Raw genomic sequence first — 25,513 nt, 5'->3', positions numbered from 1 at the left:
GAAGGCCCGGCTGGACCCCAGAGCCCTGGCATGCTTCCTGCCCTTCGCCGGGCCGTGGTCCCGGCTCTGCCCACACGTGGAACCCACGGGTCTGGAATCTGACCTCACGGTCTCGCGTGGGGCTGTGCCTCTGAGCCCACTTTGGGATCAGGGCGACAGGGACCCAGCGTAGGTGCTCAGGGACCCGTGGTTTGGAGTCTGCCGCTGCAAGATGTCCTTAGTGCGTGGCACGGGACGGGGCAGGGGGGCGGGGGGAACGGGGGGGCGTGGCCGCCGCCGAGAAGGGGACACTGGCTTCTCGTGTCAGGAAGCCAAGAGTAGGGCCCCGGGCTGGCAGAAGGAGGGGGCGATTCCAAGCCACAGAACATCACAGCGCTTCCTGGACTTTGTTGCTCTTTATTCCTCTCTCCACGCCCCCCCCACCCCCCACCGCCCGTGTTCCCCGCCGGTCAGTGGAGTTTCCCGTTCCGGCTCCTGTGCAGGGAGGGCCTGGAGGCCGAGGCGCAGGGGGGCGGCAGGGAGCTGGCCCGCGCTCTGCTCTCCTGGACCTGCCGCTTCAGCTCCAGGCTGTCGTATACCTGGTAGCTGCCATTGGCCCCCGGGGTCCGGCTGAGTGGCCTGAAGGTGGGCTGAGCTGGAGGCGGCTCAGGAGCCTGGACTTCGGGCAGGGGCTGGGAGGAGCGGGGCAGCAGGGCTGAGCCGGGAGCCGGGGCCCGTTGGTGGGAGGTCTCGCCCAGCACGGTGAGGGATGCGGTGGTCAGAGGGTGCCGGGCGGGCGTTGGCTCGGTGCATTCGCCGGTCCGGCGCCGAACCTCGTGGGGGTCCCGGGCACCGTAGCCCAAGTGCCCCGTGGATGGGTGGGGGCTGCGGTTGGACTGGCTGTGAGCGTGGCCAGGGAGGCTCTGCCGGTGGGCCTGGGGGGAGCAGGGCTCCCGGGCCTCGGGCCGGGACCCCCGGGGCACCAGGGCACAGGGCGGTCCGGAGCCCTCCAGACCACGCCGCCGCTGATCCCGGGAGTCATGGAGTAGCTGGGCCCCTGAGGGGTAAGGGCTGTGTCCCGCGGGGACCCGGGAGGGGCCGGGGGGCAGCCGTCGGACGGGTGGTGGAGACGGGGTCCGCTGCTCAGCTTCCAGATTGCCCCAGATTCGGGACTGGGGGCAGTGGGGCCCGTAGGACTGCAGCCTCAGCTCCGACTTGGCCTCCACGCGCTTGGGCATGCGGCGCAGCTCAGGTGACAGGTACAGAGAAGGTGGTGGCAGGCTGGCCAGGATCCCACCCTGGCGGCCCCACAGCCCCAAGTTGGAGGGCAGGCCCAGCGGCTGGTAGAGCCCTCCCCAGCCCCGCCATGGGTACTTGGGGTGCGGGAAGGATAGGTCATCCTCCTCCAGGCAGGAGTCTAGGTTGTCCTCATCAAAGGAGGGCACTGGCCGCAGCTGTGACATCTTGCAGCTGTGACAGTGACTGTGGAAGACGGAGCGGTTGGGGGGGAAATGCCTATGGTTCCTCAGTCCCCACTGGTGGCTGCAGGGGCGGTGGTGGCCGGGGTGCCGGCCACGGCGGTGGCTGCAGCGGCGGTGGCGGCGACAGCTGCAGCGGGGGCTGCGGAGACAGCGGTAGGAGGAAGAGCGATGGCAGGTGGGCCGGGCCATCTTCACTTCTACAGGGTCCAGGGCACAGTGGATGTGAACGTCTTGGGTCTTGGCCGGGGCGTCTTTGGGGGAACCTTTGGAAGCCTGGAAGATTTCATCTGGGGGCGACGAGAGTCCGTGAGGACAGGGTGAATGTCAGAAGAGCTCGGGGTTGGGAACAGTGCGGCCTGGGTTTCTAGGGTGGTGACGGTGGCATCGGGGGGAGGGGTGTCCCCTGCCTCTCTTGCTGCCATACTCACTTTTCAGATGAATCCAATGGATCATCTTGTCTAAGGCATTCTGGAGTCCATGCCACATCTGGGGGTACGGTGGGGTGGGAGTGAAGACCACGCCCGCCCCCAGCCCTCTCCACCCCGGGGGGGACGGGGTGGCCCACGGCCATGCCGTCACTGACCGCAGTTACCACGTTGATCCCAATGTTGACAAGAATGACGAGACCCAGAAGCAGGAGCAGTAAGTCGTTGGCACCCTGGGGAGCTTCTTGGTATGGACTGCAAGACCCCAGGCTGTCATAATAGAGCTGGTTTTCCATGGTGGGGGGGTCCTAGGGCCACCTGGGCCACCGCGCCCCCCCCCACCCGCCCCGACCACACTGTGCTCATGCCAGGACCTGGGGACACCTACCAGCTGGTGAGGCTGTTGGGTCACAATGAGGCACATGGCAGGGGAGTCACAATGAGCATCTGGCAGCTCCTTTATCCACTTGGCTTGCTCTTTATATGGCCGTCTCTGACCTTGGCTGCGACCTGATGGGAGTCCAGTCCCCAGATACCCCAGAGCTCCCTTTGTCTCTCTGTCTCCATAGGGCTTTGCTTAAGTCAACACCTGATTGCGGATTTGCAAAATATGGTAGCTGTGGGCACAAGACAGTCTTCATAGGGACCGAATCAGCCAGAAAGGATTTCCTCCAGTGCACTGTTCTTTCGAGACCTTAGGGCAGCTTAGTAGCCTGATGGAACTCTCCACCCGCGCCCACTTGGGGCCAGCAGCTAAGGTGACAGCGAGAGTCCCCTCTAGGGTTGCAGTTTTCTCTCCCTGTCCTGCCAGTGGCTGCAGCCATAGGCGTGGTCACTGAACCCAGCGACCGCTTCGCTTCAGAGCAAGACTGACCACCGCCTTGCCGGGGTCGCTCCGCCAGGGACCACCGCCAACCGTGGTCTCTCCCCTTCCAAACCAACTGCCCTCCCACCGGCCCATCCCTCCAAGTTGAAACACTGTTGGCTCCCACCTTAAGAAAAAAAACTCATGAAATACACAAAGCACCGCACAGATGTAATTGTCGATGTGCCATAAGGAGTCTTCTTTTAAACCAGGTTCGTCGCTGGGGGTCCGTGCAAGTGGTGCCCCGGGGACCTCTAGTCTTTTGTTGGCTTGAGGAACAACTCAGCAAAAATAAAGAGCCGACGGGCGGGGCGTTTCCCCTCCAGCCTCCAAACGCCTAGTAGGGACATACTCACTGAAGGGAATCAGCTTAAAGCAGGCTGATTCACAAAGGGCCTTCCAGGACTCCACCTGCTCCGGAAGGTGAGGTCCAAGCTGCTTCCGCCTGGGCGCCTGCCCTCACGTGGCTTCCCTTCCCTAAGGTCGTGCCTGTGCACGTGTACGTGGGTGCATGCCTGTGACCCCAACTGTCTAGGAGTGGGGTAGGGCCTGGGTTTCCCTGCTCTCTGTGGATGGAATATTCTGATGAGTTCACACGGCAAGCTGAGGAAGGTGGGAGATTCTGCTGGGCCAGGCTGACTCGGTGGCCGTGAAATCTCGGTGCCCGGAGCCTCAGGGGCCGCGAGGTTGATCCCTGGTGTCTGTGTGACCGCGAGTAAGTCCCTTATCCTCTCTGAGCCTCGCTCTCCTCATTGTGACAGGCAGGTGCTAATCAGAGGAGCGAGGTCACAGAGAATGTCCCCAGGATTTCATCCTCTGCTCTGAGCCTGCTCTGGGGTACGAGAACCTCAGGTCCCGGCCGGGAAATTCTGAAGGCCTGGATCTCTCGGTCGGCCGGCCACCCTCCAAAAAACCAGGGCTTAAGAGGCAACCACACCGCGCCCTGTGGCTGCAGCCTACCTCTGGCGGAAACCAGGCCGCTCGAGGGCTAGGGCCATGGGGATGGGGTCCCCCTCTAGTGCAGGTCTGCCTGAGGAGCTGGGGAGGGATTTGGGGGGCCTGCTCTGGGCACCAAGGGAAACAGGGGAGCTACAGGTGGGAACGTTGGAAGGGAGAAAGAGCTGCCGGCAGGGCCCCGGGCAGCCAAGAGGTGGATGAGGGTCCTTAGGGCTCTCTAGGCCCTGTTGCCAGGGAGAGCGTTGTCTTAGCGACCAGGGCTTTTGGGGGCCCTGGCACCCCCCTCCCCCCCACACCATCACAAACCACCTCCTCTCTTCCTTTTATTTGTCTCCCGGTCACCTCTCTGCCAGGGAACGGTATACCCAGTCCTTGCCCGTCCCCTCGGCATTGCTGGACTTGGAGATCAGCGGGTAGCAGTGGGACAGGGCCTCTACCTCGCGGGTCAGCTCCCGGAGGCGCCGCCTCACTTCTCGGGCGTCATACAATACGCGGCGCGAGGAGGGGCGTCTGGGGAGGTCGGGGACGATTGCGGGGCCCCGGGCAGGGGGCGGGGCCGGAGGGGCAGGGGCGCCCTGCTCCTGCTCCGCCTGGGCCCCCGCCCCCGCGCCCGCCCCACAGTTGTCGTGGCTCAGGGCCTTTGGGCTCGGGGGTGGTGGGTTCACCGGGTACACGTAGGCCTCCAGGCCCAGCTCCGACGGCATCTCTCCTTTGAGGGGCTTTCCTTCTACGGTCTGCTGGAAGCGAATGGTGTGGGGAGCCCAGAGCCCCTGGGTGGATTGGAAGCTTTCCCAGTCTGCGCAGTGATCCCAGTTGTGGGAGCAGACTGCTGGGTGCCGATGTGGGGGCTTCTCCTCGTGGTCGGTGTCGGGGGCCCAGGCGACCAGGTGGTGCCCCCGGCGCCTGGAGGAGCCCCTGTGGCGATGGCGGCGAGTGGGTGGGGGGGTCACGGTCATTTTCACGGGGTCCATGGTGCATCGAAGGTGGACCGCAGGGGCGCTCTGTTTCGGAGGCTGGGTCTGCTTCTCAGGTGAGGATGGCTTAGAAGCTTCTGTGGATCGAGGGGAGGCGAGAGGCTGGGGGGGAGGCTGGTTCCTCCAGGGATGGGGAGGGCAGGGTACAGGGTGGGGGGAGAGGGGGCATCGCCGTGGGGTCTGAGAGGGGAGAGCTGGAGGGGAAGGGGCCGGCTCAGGGTCAGGCCTGGAGACCCCTGGGTCCTGCCTCTCCTATGCCCCCAGCAGCCTCCGCTTACCTTTCTCATAAATGACATGGAACACCCGATGTAAGAAGGCGCGGAGTCTGCGCCAGAGCTAGGCGATGGAGAACACAATGACCCCAGGCAGGCCCCAGCCACCAGGCCCTCCCCCAGCCCTCCTGCCGTCCCCCTCCCGCCAGAACCGCCCTGACCAGCGTCACCATATTGATGCCAATGTTAATGCAGATGATGAGACCCAGCAGCAACAGGATGGAGTTGCCCAGGTCCTGACAGCTGTTGGTGCTGGAGCTGGGATATGAGGCCCACCCAGGCCGTGGCCGCTCAGCCATGGCCATGGGGGTCCCTGGGGCCACTGGGGCCCCTAGGCCCCCAGCCCACTGTGCCCACAGCGTCTGCCCGCCCGCCCGCCCGCCCGCCCCAGAAGCTCCTGGGGGTAAGCGGGTCACAATGATGCCGGGGCTCTCCCTCACAATGTGCCAAGAGGGAGAGTCTTGGGCTCTGGCCTGTCTGCTGCCCGCCCCCATCAGCCCCTGCCCGCTCCTCCTCTACACCAGGCTCAGCCCCTGCCCACACCTGGGCCCCGAATGGAACTCCCCAAACAACCCTGCCACCATAGCAGCCTCACCCCAGCACCCTCTCCCGCTTTCTCTCAGCCTTCGAAGCCATCAGCCGAGATGGGCTGTGGGCTCCGACTGCCCCCCCGGCGCGGGCAGGGGGGCCTCCCGACGGCTCGTTTCCTCGGGCCCCCACCCCCATCAGAGCACGCACGAACAACAGTTAAATTTTTATATTTACAATATTCTCTTCATCTTTGCCAGGTTTAAAAATGTGTACAGAGCCGCGAAGGGTTGGGGCAGGGACATGGGATTGTCAGGGGGTTGTTCTGGGGAGAGGGGCTGGGCATTGGAGTCCGTGGCTGAATCATGGGGTCCCCCAGCCCCCCTCCCGTGCCCCAGCTTGGGGGGGGCATCTGTCTACAGGGTTCGGGGCCCAGGTCCCTAGCATTTAGAGGACGTGGCTGTTTGGAGAGGAGCTAGACCAGGCAAGGGAAGGGGGCAGAAAAGAACTAAGTCTCCATGGGGGGAGGTGGGAGAAGGGACAGTCAGGAGGCAAGGGCTTTGGGGAGCCAAGGCCAGGGGTTCTGGACCCGGGTGTGGAAGACGGCACCCCACCCCCTACTCAAGTTTGGCACAAACCCGCAAAATGCCAGCAGGCGAGGATGCTCCTCCTGCTGGTGTCCCTTCAAACCCTTCCTGACGACGTTCCTGTCCCCAGAGGCCCAAGCCCTTTGTCCTGGGGCACCTCCTTCCCGGGCAGTCACCTCACACATGTCCTTTCAGATTCTCCCTGCTGCTGTCTGCCCAGGCCCCGCCCCCCACTGCCCCTCCATCTGTTCCTGGGCACGGCTGACCTCATTCTCTCCCCAACCTGTCCCTCGAAGCCTCGCCCCCCTGCTCTCCCCCGCGCCTTTCCTTGAGCCCTGGCCGGCTGAGGGAAGGGGGGGGCCAGGTCAGAGAAGGGGAGGACATCCAAGGGGAGAAGGTGGTCTGACATCGAGACGGGATGGCTTCAAAGAGGGAGACAGGGTTGGGGGATTAGGACACCGAGGCACCGAGGGAGGGGATGAGACACAGTGAAGAGCGGAGACACAGGCGGGACCCTTGTAGCTGCCGCTTCCCCTCCCCCCCCACCCCGTGTCCCCCCCTGTCTCCACAGTTACCTGCCCTGGCCCAGGACTGGGGAATCCTTGGCACGTTTTGAGGGTCTTCCCCCCACCCCACCCCTCAAACCCACCTACGCAGTTTGGCACGGATGAGCAATGATCTGAGGACTGAGGGAAAGGCTGTCCTCAGACCCGAGTGAGGGCTTTGGTCAAACATGCATGGCCTCTGTGGGTGGCACGCCATGCCCCCCCCAACTTAGCATCTCTTGGAGAGGGGCAGAGCTCTGCCCCCAGGAGTTGTACATCCCCCCACCCCCACCCCCAGCTTCTGTCTGTCGGGAGTCTGTCCCCACCTGCCGGGTGGGGAGGAACGGGGCGCTAGGCCTTCTTGGACCTGGCGGGGAGGCCAAGGAGCGCCGGAGAGCCGGGGGCCGTCCGCATGGGAACACACACATCCACATGCAAGAAGGCGTTTCCACCCAGAGAAATGTGTCCCGGACCCGTGGGGAAACAAGTTCCCCGGGGAGCACGGGGGTGCACGGATCTCCTCCCTCCCTCCCCCTGGCAGGGAATCTGTGTCTGTCGTCTGCGAAGGCCAGGCCCACCCAGAGAACGTGCTTCATCTGACATATGCCAGGGGTGGGGGGAATAAACATGCTTGGCTGGGGCAGAGGGGGGTGGGGCAGGGAGCCGGGGTGGGGGTGGGCGGGGGGACTGTGATTTCCTCGCTGCTTCCCAGGCACCACCCTGCTGTGTCTGTCCGGTGGCCAAGGGTCACGGGTCCGTGAACACGCCATTTCCAGGGTCTCCATGGGGTGGGGGAGGGGAGGAGGTGGGAGAAGGCAGGAGGGAACGGGATTCTGGGGTACAAATCCCCGCAGAAGCTCTTCGAGGGGGCCAACATGTGTCCAGGGCGGCAAAAAAAAAACCTCACCCTGCACATGGCAAAACGCACCCCCTCGTGAGAAAGCACACCTCCACGTGGGAAAATACTTCCACGTTTCCGCACACCTAAGACTGGTGTCCCAATGGAGGGGACGAAACGCCCCCCCCGAGTTGTTCCGAGGCCCAGGTCCAGAGAAGAGAAAGGGCCTCTCGGCATCCTGGCGAGGAAAACCCGTGTCCACCTCATGCTCCTCCGCGCGTGAAGCCCACCCCCCCCCCCTCCGCCCCCGCCCCCGCCACTCCCCACGCAGGAAAAGCCTGTCGCGGAGCGGTCCTCCCTGCCTCCCGAGCGGCACTGCCCGCCGGCGGGGGGTGGGGGGTGGGGGGTCGGTGGGGGTGGGGGGACGGCTGGGAGGAGGAGGGCCTCCCCCCGCCGCCCCCTATACCCGAGTGGTGGAGTGGGGGTGCGGTAGCGTGTTGTTGTGGCTGGTAGCGGTGGGGGGCGGCGGGGGGAAGGGCCCGAAGGGGTGGAGGGAGGGGGGCGGCGGCGGCGGCGGGGGCCCCAGGCCGCTGGGCAGCAGGGTCAGGGCCCCGGGGGCCAGCAGAGGCACGTCGTCCGGCGCCCGGCGCAGGGCCAGGGTGTAGTCGGGCGGGCAGGCGGGGCGCAGGGCCTCGGCGGGGTCCGCCCCGACGCCGCCCGCCCGCTTCAGCTGCAGCGACACGAGCTCCTCCTCGGGCGGCAGCTCGCGGCCGGCGGCGGGCAGCAGGGCGCCCCCTCCCGGCACGCCGGAGCCCGAGCCGCCCGGGGGGCTGAGCCGCCGGCACCGCAGCTCCTGCCGCCGGTCCCGCTTGTAGTAGAGCGCGGCGAAGGCGAGGATGTTGAGGAAGAGGAGCGAGGCGCCCACGGCCACCGTGACGCTGAGCTCCGTGGAGTAGTCTCGGGAGTCCCCGGGGAAGCGGTCGTAGGCCCGGGGCCCCGGCTCGGGCTCGGGCTCGGGCGGCAGCGTGGCGGGCGGCGGGGGCCGGCGGGTGCCCGGGGCGCCGGGCGGGGGGCGCGGCGGCCAGCGCGTGGCGTAGGGCGGCAGGCGCGTGGTGGTGGTGAAGAGCTCCGTGTGCAGGTTGTGCAGGTGCGGCACGAGCTCCAGCCAGAAGGCCACCTTGTTGGCGCGGTAGTTGTCGCGCACGCGCGGCTTCAGGCCGATGTGCAGGTACTGCTTCTCCTTGCTGTTGAACTTGCTCCACACGACCTCCTCGAAGCGGTTGGGCTTGGTGTGGATGAACTTGGTGTCCTGCGGCACCGGCTGGTTGGGGTCGCTGTGGGCACAGGAGGGCAGGGAGAGGGGGAGTGAGGGGGAGGCCCCGAGGGGGGGGGGGGTGGGGGACGGTGTGTGTGTGTGTGTGTGTGTGCGCGCGCGCGCGCCCCACAGAGATGCGGAGAGCCCGGGACACGGAAGGAAAGCCAGAGAACACGAGACAGGAAGAGAGACAGCCAGTGAGAGGGGCAGCAGCTGCGACTGAGTGAGAGGGACACACTTTAGAGGGGCGCCTGGGTGGCTCGGTAGGTTAAGCATCCGACTCGGCTCAGGTCGTGATCTCACATCTCCTGGGTTCGAGCCCCGCATCGGGCTCTGGGCTGACAGCTCAGAGCCTGGAGCCTGCTTCGGATTCTGTGTCTCCATCCCCCTCTCTCTCCGTCTGTCTCTCTGCCCCTCCCCTGCTCGCGCTCTGTCTGTAGCTCTCAAAAATACATAAAAACGTCAGAAACCCAGAGTCGAAGACACAGGAGAGAAACCAGCAGGCAAAAGGTAAACAGAAGAGAGAGAGAGGGAGGGGCATCCGTGGATTCGAAGAGACGGTGAGAGAGAGCCGGACAGACACAAGTCCCCACGCACGCTCACATACACAGCCCGGAGCATCAGACCCAGAGCAGAGTGTCCGGAGAGAGGGAGGAGGAGGGCGGGAGAGACCGACCCGGAGCCAAAGCCGCCAAGCGAGCCGCCCCACCCCGCGAAGGACAGGGCCCTCTCTGTCGGACCCCGCGGACGGTCAGTGCGTGGCACTGAGGAGGCGTCCAGCAGGTGCCTGGGCGGAGAGGGGTCAGGGTTAGATGGCCGAATGATGACTGTGGAGGGGGGGCGCGAGGGAGACCGCGCGGAGGATGGAGGGTGTGCGCGCCTTGGCCTGCAGGGGGCGCCCCACCCGGCCCCGCCGGCCCTCACCCGGTCTTGGCGAAGTTGGTCCAGTAGGTCATGACCACGGCGCTGAGCATGACGTCATTCTTGGAGAAGTTGCAGGGGAAGAGGTCGGTGGCGCCCACCATGGGCACGCCGAAGACGTAGGGTAGTTCGTCCCCGTGCGCTGCGTCCGCCCACTCGGGCCGGCCCTCCGCCTGGCAGTGGTGGTAGAAGGTATAAAAGTAGACCGGGGACTGGTAGTCAGCGTGCAGCTTGGCGGTGGCCACGGCCGGCGCCACCCACTGGTGGTCTGTAAAGAGCGCAAGCAGCGTCTTTCGGCGCATCTCGCCGTTGTCCCGGTCGGCCCAGTCCGTGTACATGAACTTGATGGTCTCTCGAAGCACATCCTTGCCCTCCGGATAGCCATACAGGTTGTCCACGAAGTTGGAGACGGTGAAGTCGAAGGCGCTGGCGGAGACGCCGTCCTCGCTCTCCGCCGAGTCCTCCACGAACTTGAGGCCTTCTCCTTGGTTGACACCAATGAGCATGTCATAGTTGAGGAATTCTCCCTGCTGCATGAGGATCTCAGGGTCATCGGGGACGACGTCACCGTCCACCACGGGCCCGAAGGCGATGTGGTAGCTGGGGAGAAGGGGTCAGGGTCTCATCACCTGCCCCCTGGCCTCCTCTCAGCTCATAGCCTGCTGAGCCCTGTGCTCGCAAGACCCTTCTCCCCTACTTCAAAATCTCCTGAGTCCTTCAGGGCGCTTGGCCTCTCGGGAAGTCGTCCCTGAAGCACCTCATGGCACCGCGCGCCCCCTCGCTCTGTTTGGGCACCTCCACTTAGGGAAGGCTTCCGAGAGAAGAAGGCGGGGCCGGTGGGGGGGGGGCCCGAAGCCCACCTCTCCTTGCCTGCGGGCACCTCTCACCCTCAACCTCCTTGGAACCAACAAGGCAATTGTGAAGGCCTGGCCCGGGCCCTCTCCCACCCCCATACCGGGCGGGCTGCACATCCTGGTCCACCAGCTCCCGGGAGGGCTTCCGGCGCAGACACTCCACGGCCTCGGCGCTGTCCTCGCGGTCGCAGCCCACCTTGGCCGCCAGCAGCCGCGTGTACTTGAGCGGCTGGTAGTTGACCGACCAGCTGGAGATGGCGGTGCCGCTCTGGGCGATGGCCTTCTGGAACAACCCTGGCAGGGACAGGCAGACCTCAGGCTGGGCTGTGTTAGCCCAAGGCGGGAAGGGGGCGGGGGGGGGGGGGACCCGGGAGCATCCGAGTGTGGCAAAGGGGACGGGGGGGGGGGGGGGGGGCAGGCGGCGGGGTCGCCGGTACCTTCCGAATGGTGAGAGAGGATCAGAAGGTTGACACAGGAGGCCCCCGCTCCAGATCCAAAGATGGTGATGCGCTCGGGGTCACCCCCAAAGTGGGCAACGTTTTCGCTGAGCCAGCGCAGGGCCTGGATCTGGTCCAGGAGGCCGTAGTTCCCTTTCGCAGCCTGGTCCCCGGTGCTGAGGAAACCTGGGAGGAGAGGAGGAGAGGGCCTTCCTGGGGGTGTCGCAGCACCCCGGCCCCCTCTCTGGGCAGCCCGGTCTAGCCCAGGAGCCCTTCCGCTTCTGCCGGGTCGAGGGGAACACCGCCCGCCAGGGCCCCCTCCCAGACTCCGGCCCCTAGAGTTGGCCGTCCACCCTCACCGAGCACCCCAAGTCGGTAGTTGAGCGTGGCTACGATGACGTTCCCGTAGGCGGCCAGGACGGAGCCGTCGAACATGTTGCCGGTGCCCTCCATGTAGGAGCCGCCGTGCAGAAACAGCATGACGGGCTTCTTCCCAGAGTCCCGGATATCTGCGTGGGGAGGGGGCGGGCGGTGGGCCAGGGTCGGGGGACAAGAGCACAGTCAGACCAGAAGCAGCACCGCCCAGCTCCCGGGGCTACGGAGGACCGGGCCCGGAGCTCAGGGGACGTGTCGCTCCCATCCCTGGGGGGGCAAGACCGGATTCCCCTCCCCCCCTCCCCGTCTAGCCCTGGCCGAAGGTCCCTCCTCCCCTCCTGCCAGTCTGCCCCACGGCACGTCTCCCAATGCCACACAGACCTTCCGAGAAGCCTAAGAGGCCGGGGTGAGCGGGGGACCCTCCCCAGGGCACCTGCTGGACCCGGGGGACCCCCCCAACCCACACACACACGCAGCAAATCGCCTTCCCGCTCCTAGGGAGACCAGACTCCCAAGTCTGGCGCTAGGGATGCTGGGAGGGTCCTGGCCGCTCCTCAGACTCAGGCCTTGGGCCTCATGTCCACGTGGTAGCCTGGTCTGTGGGTGAGGGGGTGCCAGCCTAGGGTCCCTGGGGGCTTGGTCTCCTCCCCGCCCTAATTCCTTTCTAGGTCACCTCCCCAGTTACCATGGCAACCCCCAGCCTAATTACTGTGCAGGAGGAGGCAGGGTGGGAGAGAGCCTGCCTGATAAAGCCAGGGCCCGGCTCTGTACTCTCAGACCCCCCCCCCCCCCCGCCCCGCAACAAACTGGCCTGACCCTGGGTTCTGCACCGGACATCCCTCTTGCCATGTCCCTAAAGGATCCCGTCAATCACTGCCACGTGCGGTAGGCCCTTGAGGCCCTCCAGACCACACCGAGGAGTGACAGATTCCAGAAGAGGGCGGGAGCCTGGGAGGGCCCGCCACAGTGGTCCCCAGGGCTATGGCAAGTACCCTCCCTTGCAGCCCCTCCCACACGATTCAGCCACAGCGCCAGGCTGGGGTCACCCATGGCCCCGTGGGCCCTCCTCCTTCTTGACACCTGCCATGTCTGACTAGCCTGGGCATTCAACAAACGAAAGCCGGGCCTGGGCCTCCACAGCCCGTCCCCAGGGCCTCTGCTCACCTCCCTCCTGCTGGAAACTTTGCTCCTGCCACGAGGTCAGCCCGCAGGCCCCTGAGACACTCCCCTCCACCCCTAAGGACAGCTTTCCAGCCTCCAGTCTCTCAGGACCTTCTCTGCCACCTCCCCCTGCCCCTTGGGCTCTGCCCTGTCTGCGCCCTCTCCAAACCTCGTCCTTCCCCTTGCTCCAGACTCGGGCTGGAGTCCGCCCTGCAAGGCTCTCTCTTAAAGTCCTCAGTTCTCCCCCTCCTCCCCACCCGGCACCTCCACTCCCAGTGTGGGAGGGGGGGGGGTCAGAAAGGGAAGGAGCAGGGAGGGGAGCTGGGGGGCGACAAGAATTCAAAACCAACAACAAAAACCAGGATCAAGAAAGAAGAAAGAAAGAAAAAAACAACAACCAAAAAACAAGAAGCTCTCGGGGGAGGGGGGCAGATTCGACAAGAAAAGAAAAAAAAAAAAAAAACCCCAAAAACCAAAAAGATCCATTTTTTTTTTTTCGGAAAAAAAGAAAAAAAGAAAAAAGTTCTTTGCATTTTTTTTTTTCCTTTTCAAAATTTTGCGGTGAAACTCCGAGGTATTGGGCCCTGCTTTCAAAAATTTCCAAATTCTTTCGTTTGCTTCGAATGTTTGCGTTTCCTGCATCTGCTAGGCTTTTGGAAATCGCAGCAGGCTTTTGGTTCTGCTGTTTTCAACTGGGCCACCAATTTGCCAACTTTAGATTTGTGTCTGTTTCAAATGGAGTCTTGCTCCAAATTAAAGTTTGTGTGGCTTTTTTGCTTTCTCCCTCAAATGCTACTCGTCACGAGTGGCAAGCCAGCCCAAATTTCTGTCAAACGCTAAACATCCAATTGTGTTTCCACGTTCATTTTTGCTGCGTTTGGCTCTCCTTGCAGGCTCGCTAGTGGGTCCAACATGGTTCAGACTGCGTTTGCAGTTCTCGCAAATTCTCGTTTCCAATTGTTACAAGTTTTTCTTTTCTTTTCTTTTTCGTGTTTAGTTGGGGACAACGACTTAGGGGCCTGGAGGGCTGCGGGGGCATTTAGTTATAGGGGCAGGGCCGTGACCGTCCTCTTATCAGCAACCACATGCAGCGGCCGGATTTTTAAATCTACCTGTGTCCGGCGGATTGAGCGTCGCCTCGTCACGTTTTTTTGTGAGCGGACCTAAGACCGGGAACACAAAACAGAGAAAAAAAGGACAATTTTGTGGGGAAAGATGGGGGGTCGGGGGGAGGCGGTGGATGGGGAGGGGAGGGCAGAAAGCAGAAAAGGGGAGGGTGGGGGCAGAAAAAATAAGCCGAAAAAAGCAAAATTTGGTCGCAAGAAAAAGAAACCAAGAAAAGAGAAAAACGTTTCTACAACCCGATTTTGTTCCCCTTCCCGGAAAAAGTCATGCCCCGAAGAAAAGGCTGGTTTTGGAGGGGTGGGGGGGGGAGGGGGGGTGGCTGGGGCCTGAGTGGGCTGAAGCCTGTTTTAAAGACATTGACTTGGCTTGTCGAAGTGTTTGCTAATCGCTGGAAATTAAGCGGTGTTAGAGGTGGGGGTGGGGAGGGGAGGGGAGGCCCACCCGAGCCCGGGTCACCAAGGCCAGCTGTACCACGGGGCCACCACTCGCACAGGCCCTCTTCAGGGCCCGCGCGGCACCTGCCTGCTCCCCCAGACTGAGAGACGGGGGCTGCAGCGGAAAGGACCGATCCGGGGGGCAGAGCAGAGACCCCCCCCTCCCCGAGCTCGCAGCCCCTGGAGGCCCTCAGCTGCCCACCGGAGGGCTGGGGGTAGGTCAGTCGGGCGCCCGCCCGCCCGCCCAGCCTCTCACCCACCAGCACGCCTCTCCCTTCCGCACTCACGGGCCTGGCTTCTCACCCCACCTCCCCAGTGTGGGGCGAAGCAGGGAAAGGGGTCATCAGGTCTTGCCCTCCATTCCACCTCTTCCCTCTGCACCCCCCAACCTCCCCCCTTACCCAGGCCTGCTCTCCCCCACCCCGGTCCAGAACGGTAAACTTCCCACCGGGGTCGTGAGCGCCTCCCCCCACCCCACCCCCACCCCGCCACTGCTCTAATGCCAGAAAGCGCCCCCTCCCCAGTTCGGGGTTCGGTCCCCACATAGGGAACAGGAAACACAGCGCCCTGAGCCAGCCTGACACATAAGGTGCCAGCCAGAAGGTGCCGGGAGGCACAAAGTGTGCCCCTTGTCAAGGAAAGGCCCCAGACTGGGCTCGCAGTTTGGTTTCAGGTTTCTTCCAGACTGGGGAATGGTCAGGGGAGAGCTAGAGCCCAGGAATCGGAGGGGTCCCCCCCGTCCCCCCGCTGATTGATCTCTCTGCATTGACATAAGGACCAGCACAGGGAGGGACGGGTCCGCAAGGCCTAAGCCAGTCTCTGGAAGGCTTCTCCCAGCTGGCGGTGATGGCCCCATAGGGACCCAGTAGGATCAGGAAGCGACTGGGGATGAAGTCAGCAGGGCACGTGTGGGCGTGAGAATGTTGTGCGTCCGTGCCCGCGCGTGCGCGAGCGCGAGGGCGCGCCTGCCTGAGTCAACCTCTTCCTCCCAGAGCTGATGTGAGGATTCAGTGAGATCACCTGAACGTGTCAGGCCCCAAGCAGGTCTGTGATAAGAGACGGTTAAAAATACAGAAGGTGTGGGCGTGGGTGGCGTGGGGGCAGGGTGGACAGCCCATTGGTGGGAAGTACCGGGTGGACGACTCACAGGCCATCCTTAGGGGTAGGTAGGCTGTCGGGGTGGGAGGCCCGTGAGAGGGCAGGGGGGCGGGGGGTGGACGGCCCTCACGTGGAGGGGCTCGCGGTATTGGGGAGGAGGTGTGGGGTGCATTGAGGTGCTTGGAATCTGGGTAGGATTGCGGTAGATGAGACTTCTGAGCGTCGTGGGCATGGGTTGCTAGGAGGCATGGTTTCTATGGGAAGGGTGGTTACGGTGTTGGGGTGCATGGCTGGTACAAGGAACACAGGGTGGCTGGAACGGAATGTGCTGGGAGTGAGGTGTCCGAGCACTGGATCTGTGGGTAGGGGAAAGGGCCGTTGGGCGCACTGTCACAGCGTGAGTCGTGATGCGAGTCCCTTCCTGGGACCAGGAAGGGTTGGGGTAACCGACGCCTGGGAAGTGTTGAGGGTGCTGGGGACTGTGGTGCGAATGGCCATGTGCGGGGTTACTCGGGTAAGCACTCTCGCTAGGTCACGTGATCCATAGGTGGCGGTGTGGGGGTGTTCTGGAGTAATGATATGGGGGTGTTCGTGGACATAGACGGAAGCAGTGATACAAGCATATCATATAAGGACAGCTGGAAGGTACCCTGAGAGATACCCCGTGTGCTGAAGGCTGGCCCGGGGAGAACTTTCCGGGCAGTGTGCTGGGGGCCGTGTGCCCTGCCGGGGCGCACCTCACGAGGGCAGCCCGCTCCAGAGCCCTGAGGGAAAGATGTTCTGATGAGGATGGGTGTGCTGGGCTCTGAATGGAGGGGCCCCTGGCGAGGCGGGGGAGGGGGGGTCCCTGATCCTTTAGGGGTGCACAGGGGTCAGGGGACAGAGCTGTCTGAAGAGGAGACGCTGAGCTCGGGTGAGGCCCTCTGGATGCGATGTGGGAGGTGGCAGTCTGTCCAAGCACACCTGGAGGAAAGGGAGTCTCTGTCTGTCTTGAGGGGCAGAAGTCACTAAAGTGGGTATTCCTCGGGAGGAGCCCAGGCCTGGGCGTGGGAGGTGGCACAGAGCTGGAGTGGGCGTCTAGGCGGGTAACAGGTGCTTCCGATGCCTGGTCACCCTCAGGGGCCACTCTGTGCGCGCCTTTGCGGGGATGGGGTCGCTAAGCCCCCCAGAGAACGTCCGGGGTGGCTGTCTGTGGGATGCGTTCCTGGGACTGCCCGCCAGGCGCCCGGGGCCACCCTCGGAGGGCACTCGGCGCCTGCAGGCACACAGCGCCTCTCACGGCCCCCCCCCCCCCAAAGGCCAGCAGGTGCCGGCGCCCGAGGGTCCGCATGCGCGTTTGTGGCCTGCGTCCACGGGGTGCCCCGCCTGGTGCCCGCGCCCTTACCGTCCTCGGTGGGCACGTAGAGGTTCAGATACAGGCAGTCCTCGCTCTGGTTCTGCACGTAGGTGGCGGCCGCCTCCAAGTTGTCGGTGAACCACACAGGCAGCATGATTGCGGGCAGCGCCCCGTGCAGGTTCTGCGGGCAGGCGGGCGGCAGGGTGGTGGCGTTGCGCACGCCGGGCCACGAGGCGGGGGCCTCGGGCGGCTGGAAGCGGCGGGCGCCCAGGGGTGGCGTGGCGTAGGGTACGCCCAAAAACTGCACGACGGGGCCCAGGATCTCGTTGTTGAGCTCACGGCGCACGCCGCGCACTCGCCCATAGGCCGTGTTCACCACTGGGAAGCGCTCCTCCCCGAGGCTGCTGAGGCCCAGGCCCGGGCCACCCGGGGAGCCGCCAGGACCCCCTCCCCCCCGTTGAGCCCCTGCCAGCCCCACCAGACACAGCGCCAGGAGCCACATGCTGATCGGGGGACCCCCCCTCCCTCCCCGGGACCCCCCCCCTCGGAGAGAGAGAGAAGGGGGGGGAGAGGGAGGGAGGCCCCCCTTGCCCCAGGAGGGGGGAAGGGGGTGGGGGAAAGGAGGGAGGAGGGGGGTGGGGAGGGACCTGGGTTAGACTGGACAGAGAAGGGGTCTGTTCCTCTCCATGGAGGGGGCGAGGGGTGGGGAAGGGGAAAGAAATGGGAGAAGGTGAAGGCAGGCCCGACCTGGGGGGGGGGGGAGGAGGGACGGGGTATGCAAGAGACAGACAGACAGACAGACAGACAGACAGACAGAACAATACGGAGAAGTGGAAGAAGGGAAGGGAAATTGGACAGGGCAGACAGAAGGGAATGGGGAAAACAAGAGACAAGTGGTTAGTGACTTGGAATCCGCACCAAGTTGCCCCCCTTCTTCCACCGTCCGGCCCCCTAGCGCCTCCCCCTCCCACCCCAGCACCCCACCCCCAAAGCAGGGACCCAGACAGAAAAGTCTAAGGCTAGCGTAGGGTCAAGATGCGGCACAGGTCCAGGACAGAGCCAGAGGAGAAGCAGGCCAGCTCCCCAGAACCAGCCTGCCCCCCACCCTTCCAGCTGCTTTGTCCCTCCTAGGCAGGCGTTGCTGGGGGACTCAGGAGTCCCAGTTCCCACCTCCCTGGGAGGGATGAGAGAGACAAGGAAGAGAAAATAAAAATACCAAGTCATTAATTAGCAGGAAGTGGCGGGTTTGTTTATACGTGTTAATTACTCCTCAGCTGTAATTTCCAGGCACTGAACCCCCACCCCGGCCAGACTCGGGCCCTTCTTGGGACCACAGGAGCCCAGCACCTTTTCCTTCCTTCCACAGCCCATTCCCTAAGAATCTGTGCAGCAAGGGGGGGGGGGATCCCCTTTCCCCCAGGTGTTCCTCATTCCTTCCATCAGGAGTTAAGGTGCCTTGAGGCAGGGCCTCGAGTAGGCAGGGGATGCTGGAGGGGCAAATCCGGGGACAGATGCGTGATCCTGCGGCCGGTTGCTGGGCGACGGGATGCTGCCCCGCAATGTTACCTCGGCAACCGGCTGCAGCTTTAACCCTAGAGGGGGGTCTGGAGGAAGAGGGGAAGGGGCTGGCTTGGTCGTGGGGTACATTCAGGGCATGAGGGCAGAGGCGTGAGTTTTCCCCAACCTTAGCATAGAGAAAGAAGTGTATATGTTGAGAGGAGCGGGAGATTGGGGCCTGGAGAACCCTAAAAGATCCGCCTCTTGCCCCTTGTGGGCCAATCAGAGCCTAGCCCTAGTGACCAGGCCTCTGGCTGGGGAGAAGGGGTGCTGAGGTGGGTTTGGAGGGCATCACATGCGTCCACCCACTGCCCCCCTCCCACAGTCTCCAACAGCCTTGGACCCCAGACGCCTCTTCCGTGCGTGGCATTTTGACCTCCGTCCTGGGGGGGGGGGTCAAACCTCGGCTTTCTGCTCACCCCATCTCAGCTACTGATGTCCCCTTCCCCTTGCCAGCCCCCCACAGTTGCTGCTCTGATGCCTGGATGCTCAGGACAGCAGGGACAGGACAAGAGACAAGATCAGACCAAAGGGGCAGACACCCAGGTCATTCCAGCAAGCGCCCCCTGCCCCCCCCCCCCCAACAGCCGCCAGAGCTGTTTGCTGACGCGGGGTTTTCGGAGCCAGGCGCCAGCCCGCGGGTGGCTCTCTGCAGGTGTCAATTTATTCCAGAGCTGAGGACACAGGAATCCTTACCACACACACCCAGTCGTGCCCTCCCCCTCTTCAGGTCCTCTTAAGCTCCTGTTCCCCCCTCACCAGGAGGGGGCTTGGGGCTGGCTCCCTCAGGATCTCCTCTGTCCAAGCCAGGCTGGGTTCTGCTTCCATGGCCCTGCCTCCCCCTCCCCCTCCTACTAACATGGTCTGTTTCTGCCACCCCCCCCCCCTTTAAGGTACTTTGGGCCCCTGGCCTCCTCACTGCCCGCTTCTCTCCCTTCCCTCCCCTCACCTCTCTCCTCTCCATGATGCTCCCTCGGAGCATCTTTCCCGGCCTCTTCCAGCTTGCTCTCGTTTCTGCCTTCAGTCCTTTCCCCTTCTCTCCTCTACGAATCTTTCCACATCTCCCTCCTCGCCGTGGCTCATCTTTCTCTCCCCTTCAAACCTCTTCCCCAAATTTCTCCCTTAAGCCCCTTCTACTTCTCTCTCTCTCCCCCCTCTTTCCCTATCTCTGTCTCCCCCATTTTCTCGCCCCATCTCTGTCTGCCACATCTTTCTCCCCCTCCTTCTCCCTATCCCTCTGCCTTGCTCTCTCCATTCCTGCCCAGGCCTGACTCCCCCAGCCGGGGAGAATTGAGGGAGGGGGGCTCAGGCCGCAGCCCCCCCCCTCTTCCTGCAGTGGGGAAAACGGCTTGGCCGGGAAGGGGAGAAGGAGGGGGAGGGGGAGATGGGAACACACGGGGTCTGTGGGCCCATTCAAAGGATCATTCATGGGCTGGAGAGAGGCAGAGACAAAGAGACCGAGACGCAGAGACACGGCGAGAGCATCCCTAGGCGGAGACACGCAGACAGAGCAGGCTGGGGGGAAACCAGGCGCAGGGAGAGAGATGGGGAAAAGGAGACCCCAGTGGACCGCCACGCACCCCCCTCCACCCGGCCCGGCTTAGCTCCTACCTGGCTCAGCCCTGGGGCCGTGGTGCCTCCATCCAGGGCTCCGAGTAGGGGGCGGATGGGCTTCGGGAGGGGGGCGGCGGCCTCTGAGCCCCCGCGGCCCCGCAGGCCCAGCCCCCGCCCGCAGCGCCTCACCGGGCGGGGGAGGGGGATCGCCCCAGCCCCGGGGGGCGGGGCCGGGATCCAGTCGATCCCCGGGGAAAGGAGAGGTAGGGGATGGGGTCAGGAGGAACCCGAGACCAGGGAACCCCGCGGTGGGGCCGGCGGAGCGAAGAGGGGGCAACGAGACAGGACTGGATTGGGGATCCACTGGCTCCGTGGGCCGGCTTCGAGGGACCAGAAGGTGGTACAGGCGGAAGATCCTAAGGGATCGGGTGCGGGAGGAGGTGTCCACGGCAATCCCCAGGGGCCCGGAGCCCGGGAGCGCAGGATCCGCGGTGCAGGGGCAGGGATCCAGCCGGAATCCTCGGGGAGGGGGAGGGATCTAGTCGATCCCGAGGGCGGGCGGGAGGGGGAGGTCCAGGGAGTCAGAGGAGGGCGGGAGCCGGGTCTGGAGCCCCGGGGTGGGGGTCGGCAGGGCTCCTAGGAGGGGCAGCGGGGGTAAAGGGGAGGCTTCGGGAGACGCTCAGCAGCCAGGAGGCCCGGACTCCTGGCTCCGCGCGCCAGGGCCCGCCCGCCCCGCGTCCATCCCAGCCCGAGAGTGATGATCCGCCGGCGGAGCAGCCGCAGCAGCCCCGCGCGTCACCGCGCGGCCGCCTCCCCCGCCCCCTGCGGAGAGAGCGGCGCACACCCCTCGCTCGTACCCGCCTGCCCGCCCGCCCTCCAGAGTGTGGGGGGATTGGAGACGGGAGAAGGGGGCGGGAGCGGACAGACCGACGGAGGAACGAAGCGGGCCGGGGCAGGGTGGAGACATCGCCCCCACCGGGTCTCCCACCCTCCGGGCTCCCGCGGTTGGTGGGTTGGGGGCGGGTGGGGGGGGGGAGGGGGAGGGTGAACTCAAGGGGGCGGGGCATCACACGAAGAAGGCGGGGCCTTGGGTCCGTGGGAGGGGCCATCTCGACAGTGGGCGGGGTTTTGACGGCGGTGGGTGGGGCTTGGCTACCCGAGCGGCCGCCTCCTTGTGAGAGTAGGCCTGGTTTAAAGCTGAAAAGGAGGAGCCAGTGGGGAAAGGGGCGGAACTCCGCGTGGGGACCGGGATCTTTGGAAATTGGCCGGAGGTGGGAGGAGGTAGGTATCGGAAGGAGCGATCAACTTTGAAAGTGGGCCAATCCGTGACGCAAATCCTCTAGTCCCGCCTCCGCGCCCCGCCCCTCACTGCTCCGCTCCTCCGACCCTGATTGGTTCTTGTTTCTCCGCCCGCCACGCGGCTTCGCCACTCAGCCGAGCTTTTACAAAGGCGCGAGTACCCGGGTGAGGACCTGGACGCCGGAATGAACACGTCCCGGATTGGGCACTTTTGGACATTATTTGCATGGGAGATTGGGATTGGCTGGCCTCTTGGGTGGCCTGGGCGGTGTTCCTCCGGCGCGTGACCATCCACTGCCATGGCCGGGCCGGGGGCTGCTTTCCGCCGCTTGGGCGCCTTGTCCGGAGCCGGGGCCTTAGGCTTGGCCTCCTACGGGGCGCACGGTCAGGGGGCTGGGGTCGACCTTCGGGGTCTAGTGCAGGGGCGGGGTCTATGGGAAGTGCCGGCTTTCCCCTCCACCGGACAGCCCTCTGCCTGGTCCAGTTTGGTCCCCAGAAGCGCCCATGTGCGTTTGCACCAATGAGACGCCTTCTGGGGGCATCCGCCTGGGCCCTCCCTCCACCCGGGAGTCGGGGCGGTGGAGGCAGGTGCTCGGACTGGTAACCTTTGCCTCTCCTTCCACAGGCGCCCAGTTCCCGGATGCCTACGGGAAGGAGGTGAAGGGACTTGGGGCTGCCCAGCTTCCGGGTCTAGGAGCGCCCCAAGTCTGGGGTCGCTGAGGGAAGTAGGGGAGGGGCGGAGCACGGAGGGCGGCGAGCATGTGCCGTGGGTGCTGGTGGGACAGGCGAGCCGGGACTTTAGTAGCGGGGGGACGAACTTTTTCCGATGTGCCCCCACGGGATGCAGGCACCAGCGTTGCTTAGGAAGTGTCTTCCCCCACCCCGCCTTCCATTTCTCTTTTTCTTACAGCTCTTCGACAAGGCCAACAAACACCACTTCTTCCACAGCCTGGCTCTGTTAGGGGTGCCCCATTGCAGAAAGCCCCTCTGGGTAATCCTACCCCCATGCCCAACCCTGACCATGCCCCACCAGCTCCCGCCGTCCGCCCTGTTCTTACTGGCCTGTATTCTTGTATCTCCTTCAGGCCGGGTTACTGCTAGCCTCTGGAACCACCTTATTCTGCACCAGCTTTTACTACCAGGCTCTGAGTGGAGACCCCAGCATCCAGACTTTGGCCCCCGTGGGAGGGAGCCTGTTAATCTTGGGCTGGCTTGCCTTGGCCCTTTGAACTTCTTTGTATAGCTGGGTACTTCTTTAAGAGTTGGAGCAGGGAGGGGATTAAAAGGGAAAGGCAAATAAAGAACTCGAGTCTTTGTTCGTCTAACCTCTTGGAGAAAGAAGGGTAAGCATTGTCCACCTCTGGACTCCTTCCCTTTCCTGAGACGGAATCTTGGGTCTGGGGATTCTGTTCATTCGAGGTTAGCTTGTTAGGAGGTCCTGAAACCGGTGGGCGTCAGAGTCCTAAAGAATGTTGGAAATACTGCAGAATCTTTCGGAAGCACTCTTTGGGCCCAAGTCACCGTGCGGTTCTGCTGCCCACTAGAACTGAAGGTTCCTGTAGGGTAAAGTTTTCAGGCCTGCCAGGCCACACATTTATTGAACATTCACTCTAGAAGTCAGAGTTAAGGCAAGGCAGCTCAGGAGTAGTGCCATTAGTTACAAAACTTTTTGGGGTTCAACGCAGGGACAGATCATCATGTATGGGGGGCGCATAAAAGGCTTCAGTGCTTGAGATGATCCTTAAAAGAGCTCTGTTGTGGGGCCGCCTGGGTGGCTCAGTCCATTAAGCGCCCCACTCTTGATCTCAGATCAGGTCATGATCTCACGGTTCATGGGTTCGAGCCCTGCGTCGGGCTCTGCACTGACAGCACTGAGCAGGGTTGGGATTCTGTCCCCCTCTCGTACTCTCTGCACTCTCTCTTCCTCTCGCTCAAAAACAAACTTGGTGGGGGGGGGGCGCCTGGGTGACTCAGTCGGTTAGGCGTCCGACTTCAGCTCAGGTCATGATCTCACAGTCTGTGGGCTCGAGCCCTGCGTCGGGCTCTGTGCTGACAGCTCGGAGCCTGGAGCCCAGATTCTGTGTCTCCCTCTCTCTGACCCACCCCCATTCATGCTCTGTCTCTCTCTGTCTCAAAAATAAATAAACATTTTAAAAAAATAAAAAAAAAAAAACAAGCAAACTTAGGGGAACCTGGGTGGCTCGGTTGGTTAAGCGTCCTGTCTCAGCTCAGGACATGATCTCGTGGTCCGTGAGTTCGAGCCCCACATCAGGCTCTGTGCTGACAGCTCAGAGCCAGGAGCCAGCTTCCCATTCTGTGTCTTCCTCTCTCTCTCTGCCCCTCCCCCCCCCAAATAAACTTAGGGGCGCCTGGGTGGCTCAGTCGGTGAAGCGCCCTATTTCCGCTCAGGTCATGAACTCGCAGTCTGTGAGTTTGAGCCCCACGTCAGGCTCTGTGCTAACAGCTCAGAGCCAATAGCCTGCTTCTGATTCTGTGACTTCCTCTCCCTCTGCCCCTCCCCTGCTCGCGCTTGTGCACTCTCTCTCTCAAAAATAAACATTAACAAAAAATTTTTTTTTAAATTTTTTTTTCAACGTTTATTTTTGGGACAGAGAGAGACAGAGCATGAACGGGGGAGGGGCAGAGAGAGAGGGAGACACAGAATCGGAAACAGGCTCCAGGCTCTGAGCCATCAGCCCAGAGCCCGACGCGGGGCTCGAACTCACAGACCGTGAGATCGTGACCTGAACTGAAGTCGGACGCTTAACCGACTGCGCCACCCAGGCGCCCCAACAAAAAATTTTTTAAATAAATAAAAAGAAGACTCTGTTGTGGAGGAGACCATGAACAGAGACAGAGGTGGGGAAGGGGGGGCAGAGGGGCTCCACGATCTGTGTGGGCCGAGTTTCAAAGTAGTAAAAACGGGCTTTAACAGCTCAGCATACAAATGGATGGTTGTGAGTTGTGCTCTGAATGCACAGGAAAAGAGCAGGGAGGCAGCGGGACAGTGGGGTCCTGGAGGGCGTGTCCCCCCTCCGATGGGAAGGCCTCACAGAGGAGGGCCCGTTGAAGCTGGAGCTAACCAGGTACAGAGTTGGAGGGGAAGCATGTCCTAGGTGGCAAGGCAAGCTGGCGAGACGGGCTAGAAAGGAGCAGTCCAAAATCATTGAGGCAGGAGAAAATCAGGCAGGGGGGAGGGTGGTTGGAGAAAGAGCAAAAACCATGTGGCTGATGGGTAGTGATGAGGGCCCCCAGGTAGTCCGTGCAGGCCTTGCAGGGAGCAGTAAAGCACTTGAAATCTGTCTGTGGAGCAACAGTGAGTTGTTGAAAGGTTTCAAGAGAAGGCTAGGCTCTTTTACACAGGTAATTTTTATGGATTTATCTATTTAGAGAGAGACAGGAGGAGGGGCAGAGAGAGAGAGAGAGAGAATCCTGACTTGGGGCTCGAACTCATGAAACCATGAGATCATGATCTGAGCCAAAACCAAGAGTTGGATGCTCAACGCACTTAACCCAGGCGCCCGTGATTTGTACGCTTAAAAGATCTGGAGGAAGCCAGGGTGGCCACAGGCCAGTCAGGAAGGCCAGGGATGAGATGATGGTGGTGGCTTGGCTTAGGGTGGAAGAGGTGGTGGAAAGGGTCCGATCCAGGATATATGTTGAGGGTCGTACCGATAGGAACTGCTAATGGATTGGATGTAAGGGTGAATGAGCAGGAGACTTCCTGTTTATACACCTAGTGGTTGGAGGTGCTGTTACTCAGATGAGAAGAACGGAAGGAGGGGGAAGATGAGGGGGAGGCAGTCAGATTGGGGCAGGTTGCTTCTGAAATGCCTGGGACACATCCAAGTAGGTTGTTGGGGAGCTCGGGGAAGTGTGGGGGCTTGGGAAAGATCTGGACTCAGGTTTACTCAGCACCCCTCTTCTGGCCGGTCTCCCATCCCCTCTCTTCCCCACAAATGCCCTCGGAAGGATCCATGGATCGCTTAGAGGTCTTGGTTGCCTGATCCAACGGACGATTTTCTTTCTTTCTTTTTTTTTTTTTTTTTTCTTTCTTTCTTTCTTTCTTTCTTTCTTTCTTTCTTTCTTTCTTTCTTTCTTTCTTTCTTTCTTTCTTTTTTAAAATTAGGCTCCACGCTGGGCGTGAAACCCAACAGGGGGCTTGATTGCAGGACCCCAAGATCAAGACCTGAGCTGAAATCAAGAATCGGACCCCAATCAACTGAGCCATCCAGGCACCTCCCTTTTTTTTTTTTTTTTTTTTTTAAGTAGGTTCCATGCTCAATGTGGGGCTTGAACTCACAACCCTGAGATCAAGCGTCCCACACTGTACCGACTGAGCCAGGCTGGTGCCCTCAATGGTTGACTTAATCTTGTCTTTAGCCTCTGCAGCATTTGACACAGTTGGCCACACTGTCCTTAAAATACATCCTGTTGTTTCTAGGACACCCCTCCTGGTTTTCCCTCTGGCTGTGACTGCCTGGCTGGCTTCTCTATCCACTTTAAATCAATGGTTTTCAAATTTTAATGGAAAAAAGTTAGAGCTCCTAAGTACACAAATTTTTGTAAAAATTTTTAATGTGTATTTTTGAGAGA

At 62.5% G+C, this 25,513-nt stretch overlaps 4 protein-coding genes across 11 annotated transcripts; 1 reads left to right on the top strand and 3 right to left on the bottom strand.

Moving 5' to 3' along the window:
• Nucleotides 1-376: 376 nt before the first annotated feature.
• SPEM2 (SPEM family member 2) lies at nucleotides 377-3,915 on the bottom strand. 4 transcript variants are annotated; one of them, XM_043582942.1, is made up of 4 exons: nucleotides 2,274-3,915; nucleotides 2,044-2,155; nucleotides 1,889-1,946; nucleotides 377-1,599 (listed from the first exon to the last, which is right to left on the bottom strand). In XM_043582942.1, the coding sequence occupies exons 1-4, from the start codon at nucleotides 2,307-2,309 to the stop codon at nucleotides 450-452; spliced, it is 1,356 nt and encodes a 451-aa protein (XP_043438877.1). In that variant the 5' UTR covers nucleotides 2,310-3,915; the 3' UTR covers nucleotides 377-449. The 4 variants fall into 4 exon arrangements, with proteins under 4 accessions (XP_043438877.1, XP_043438878.1, XP_043438876.1 ...); XM_043582943.1 differs by having other exon boundaries at nucleotides 377-1,461; XM_043582941.1 differs by lacking the exon at nucleotides 1,889-1,946 and having other exon boundaries at nucleotides 377-1,747.
• Nucleotides 3,916-4,017: 102 nt separating this feature from the next.
• Nucleotides 4,018-5,333, bottom strand: SPEM1 (spermatid maturation 1). 4 transcript variants are annotated; one of them, XM_043582946.1, is made up of 3 exons: nucleotides 5,115-5,333; nucleotides 4,960-5,017; nucleotides 4,018-4,783 (listed from the first exon to the last, which is right to left on the bottom strand). In XM_043582946.1, the coding sequence occupies exons 2-3, from the start codon at nucleotides 4,975-4,977 to the stop codon at nucleotides 4,046-4,048; spliced, it is 756 nt and encodes a 251-aa protein (XP_043438881.1). In that variant the 5' UTR covers nucleotides 4,978-5,017; nucleotides 5,115-5,333; the 3' UTR covers nucleotides 4,018-4,045. The 4 variants fall into 4 exon arrangements, with proteins under 4 accessions (XP_043438881.1, XP_043438882.1, XP_043438879.1 ...); XM_043582947.1 differs by having other exon boundaries at nucleotides 5,124-5,333; XM_043582944.1 differs by having other exon boundaries at nucleotides 4,018-4,758; nucleotides 5,115-5,332.
• Nucleotides 5,334-5,695: 362 nt separating this feature from the next.
• On the bottom strand, nucleotides 5,696-20,419 carry NLGN2 (neuroligin 2). Of its 2 annotated transcripts, XM_043582935.1 has the most exons (8): nucleotides 19,676-20,418; nucleotides 16,556-17,254; nucleotides 13,627-13,677; nucleotides 11,338-11,487; nucleotides 10,979-11,164; nucleotides 10,643-10,835; nucleotides 9,691-10,287; nucleotides 5,696-8,785 (listed from the first exon to the last, which is right to left on the bottom strand). In XM_043582935.1, the coding sequence occupies exons 2-8, from the start codon at nucleotides 17,007-17,009 to the stop codon at nucleotides 7,912-7,914; spliced, it is 2,505 nt and encodes an 834-aa protein (XP_043438870.1). In that variant the 5' UTR covers nucleotides 17,010-17,254; nucleotides 19,676-20,418; the 3' UTR covers nucleotides 5,696-7,911. The 2 variants fall into 2 exon arrangements, with proteins under 2 accessions (XP_043438870.1, XP_043438871.1); XM_043582936.1 differs by lacking the exon at nucleotides 13,627-13,677 and having other exon boundaries at nucleotides 19,676-20,419.
• Nucleotides 20,420-21,167: 748 nt separating this feature from the next.
• On the top strand, nucleotides 21,168-22,231 carry TMEM256 (transmembrane protein 256). Its single transcript, XM_043582950.1, has 4 exons — nucleotides 21,168-21,301; nucleotides 21,543-21,574; nucleotides 21,828-21,908; nucleotides 22,003-22,231. Exons 1-4 carry the CDS (start codon nucleotides 21,217-21,219, stop codon nucleotides 22,144-22,146), a joined length of 342 nt encoding a protein of 113 aa, XP_043438885.1. The 5' UTR covers nucleotides 21,168-21,216; the 3' UTR covers nucleotides 22,147-22,231.
• Nucleotides 22,232-25,513: the final 3,282 nt, after the last annotated feature.

Source organism: Prionailurus bengalensis, chromosome E1 (genome assembly GCF_016509475.1).
Source record: "Prionailurus bengalensis isolate Pbe53 chromosome E1, Fcat_Pben_1.1_paternal_pri, whole genome shotgun sequence".
NCBI lineage: Eukaryota > Metazoa > Chordata > Mammalia > Carnivora > Felidae > Prionailurus > Prionailurus bengalensis.
Note: the sequence above shows the minus strand (reverse complement) of the source record. Positions and strands in the feature narration are given on the sequence as shown.

Coding starts and splice junctions, on each gene's coding strand:
- SPEM2 (XM_043582940.1), bottom strand. CDS start 2,181: ATGGAAAACCAGCTCTATTATGACAGCCTGGGGTCTTGCAGTCCATAC. Junction 1,947..2,043: donor GGATCAACGTGGTAACTGCG/GTCAGTGACGGC, acceptor CCGTACCCCCAG/ATGTGGCATGGACTCCAGAA. Junction 1,748..1,888: donor CCATTGGATTCATCTGAAAA/GTGAGTATGGCA, acceptor CGTCGCCCCCAG/ATGAAATCTTCCAGGCTTCC.
- SPEM1 (XM_043582944.1), bottom strand. CDS start 5,258: ATGGCCATGGCTGAGCGGCCACGGCCTGGGTGGGCCTCATATCCCAGC. Junction 5,018..5,114: donor GCATCAATATGGTGACGCTG/GTCAGGGCGGTT, acceptor TCCATCGCCTAG/CTCTGGCGCAGACTCCGCGC. Junction 4,759..4,959: donor CCATGTCATTTATGAGAAAG/GTAAGCGGAGGC, acceptor CTCGATCCACAG/AAGCTTCTAAGCCATCCTCA.
- NLGN2 (XM_043582935.1), bottom strand. CDS start 17,009: ATGTGGCTCCTGGCGCTGTGTCTGGTGGGGCTGGCAGGGGCTCAACGG. Junction 11,488..13,626: donor GCTCAATCCGCCGGACACAG/GTAGATTTAAAA, acceptor CTCCCCACGCAG/ATATCCGGGACTCTGGGAAG. Junction 10,836..10,978: donor CCTCTCTCACCATTCGGAAG/GTACCGGCGACC, acceptor TGTCCCTGCCAG/GGTTGTTCCAGAAGGCCATC.
- TMEM256 (XM_043582950.1), top strand. CDS start 21,217: ATGGCCGGGCCGGGGGCTGCTTTCCGCCGCTTGGGCGCCTTGTCCGGA. Junction 21,302..21,542: donor GGCCTCCTACGGGGCGCACG/GTCAGGGGGCTG, acceptor CTCCTTCCACAG/GCGCCCAGTTCCCGGATGCC. Junction 21,909..22,002: donor ATTGCAGAAAGCCCCTCTGG/GTAATCCTACCC, acceptor TATCTCCTTCAG/GCCGGGTTACTGCTAGCCTC.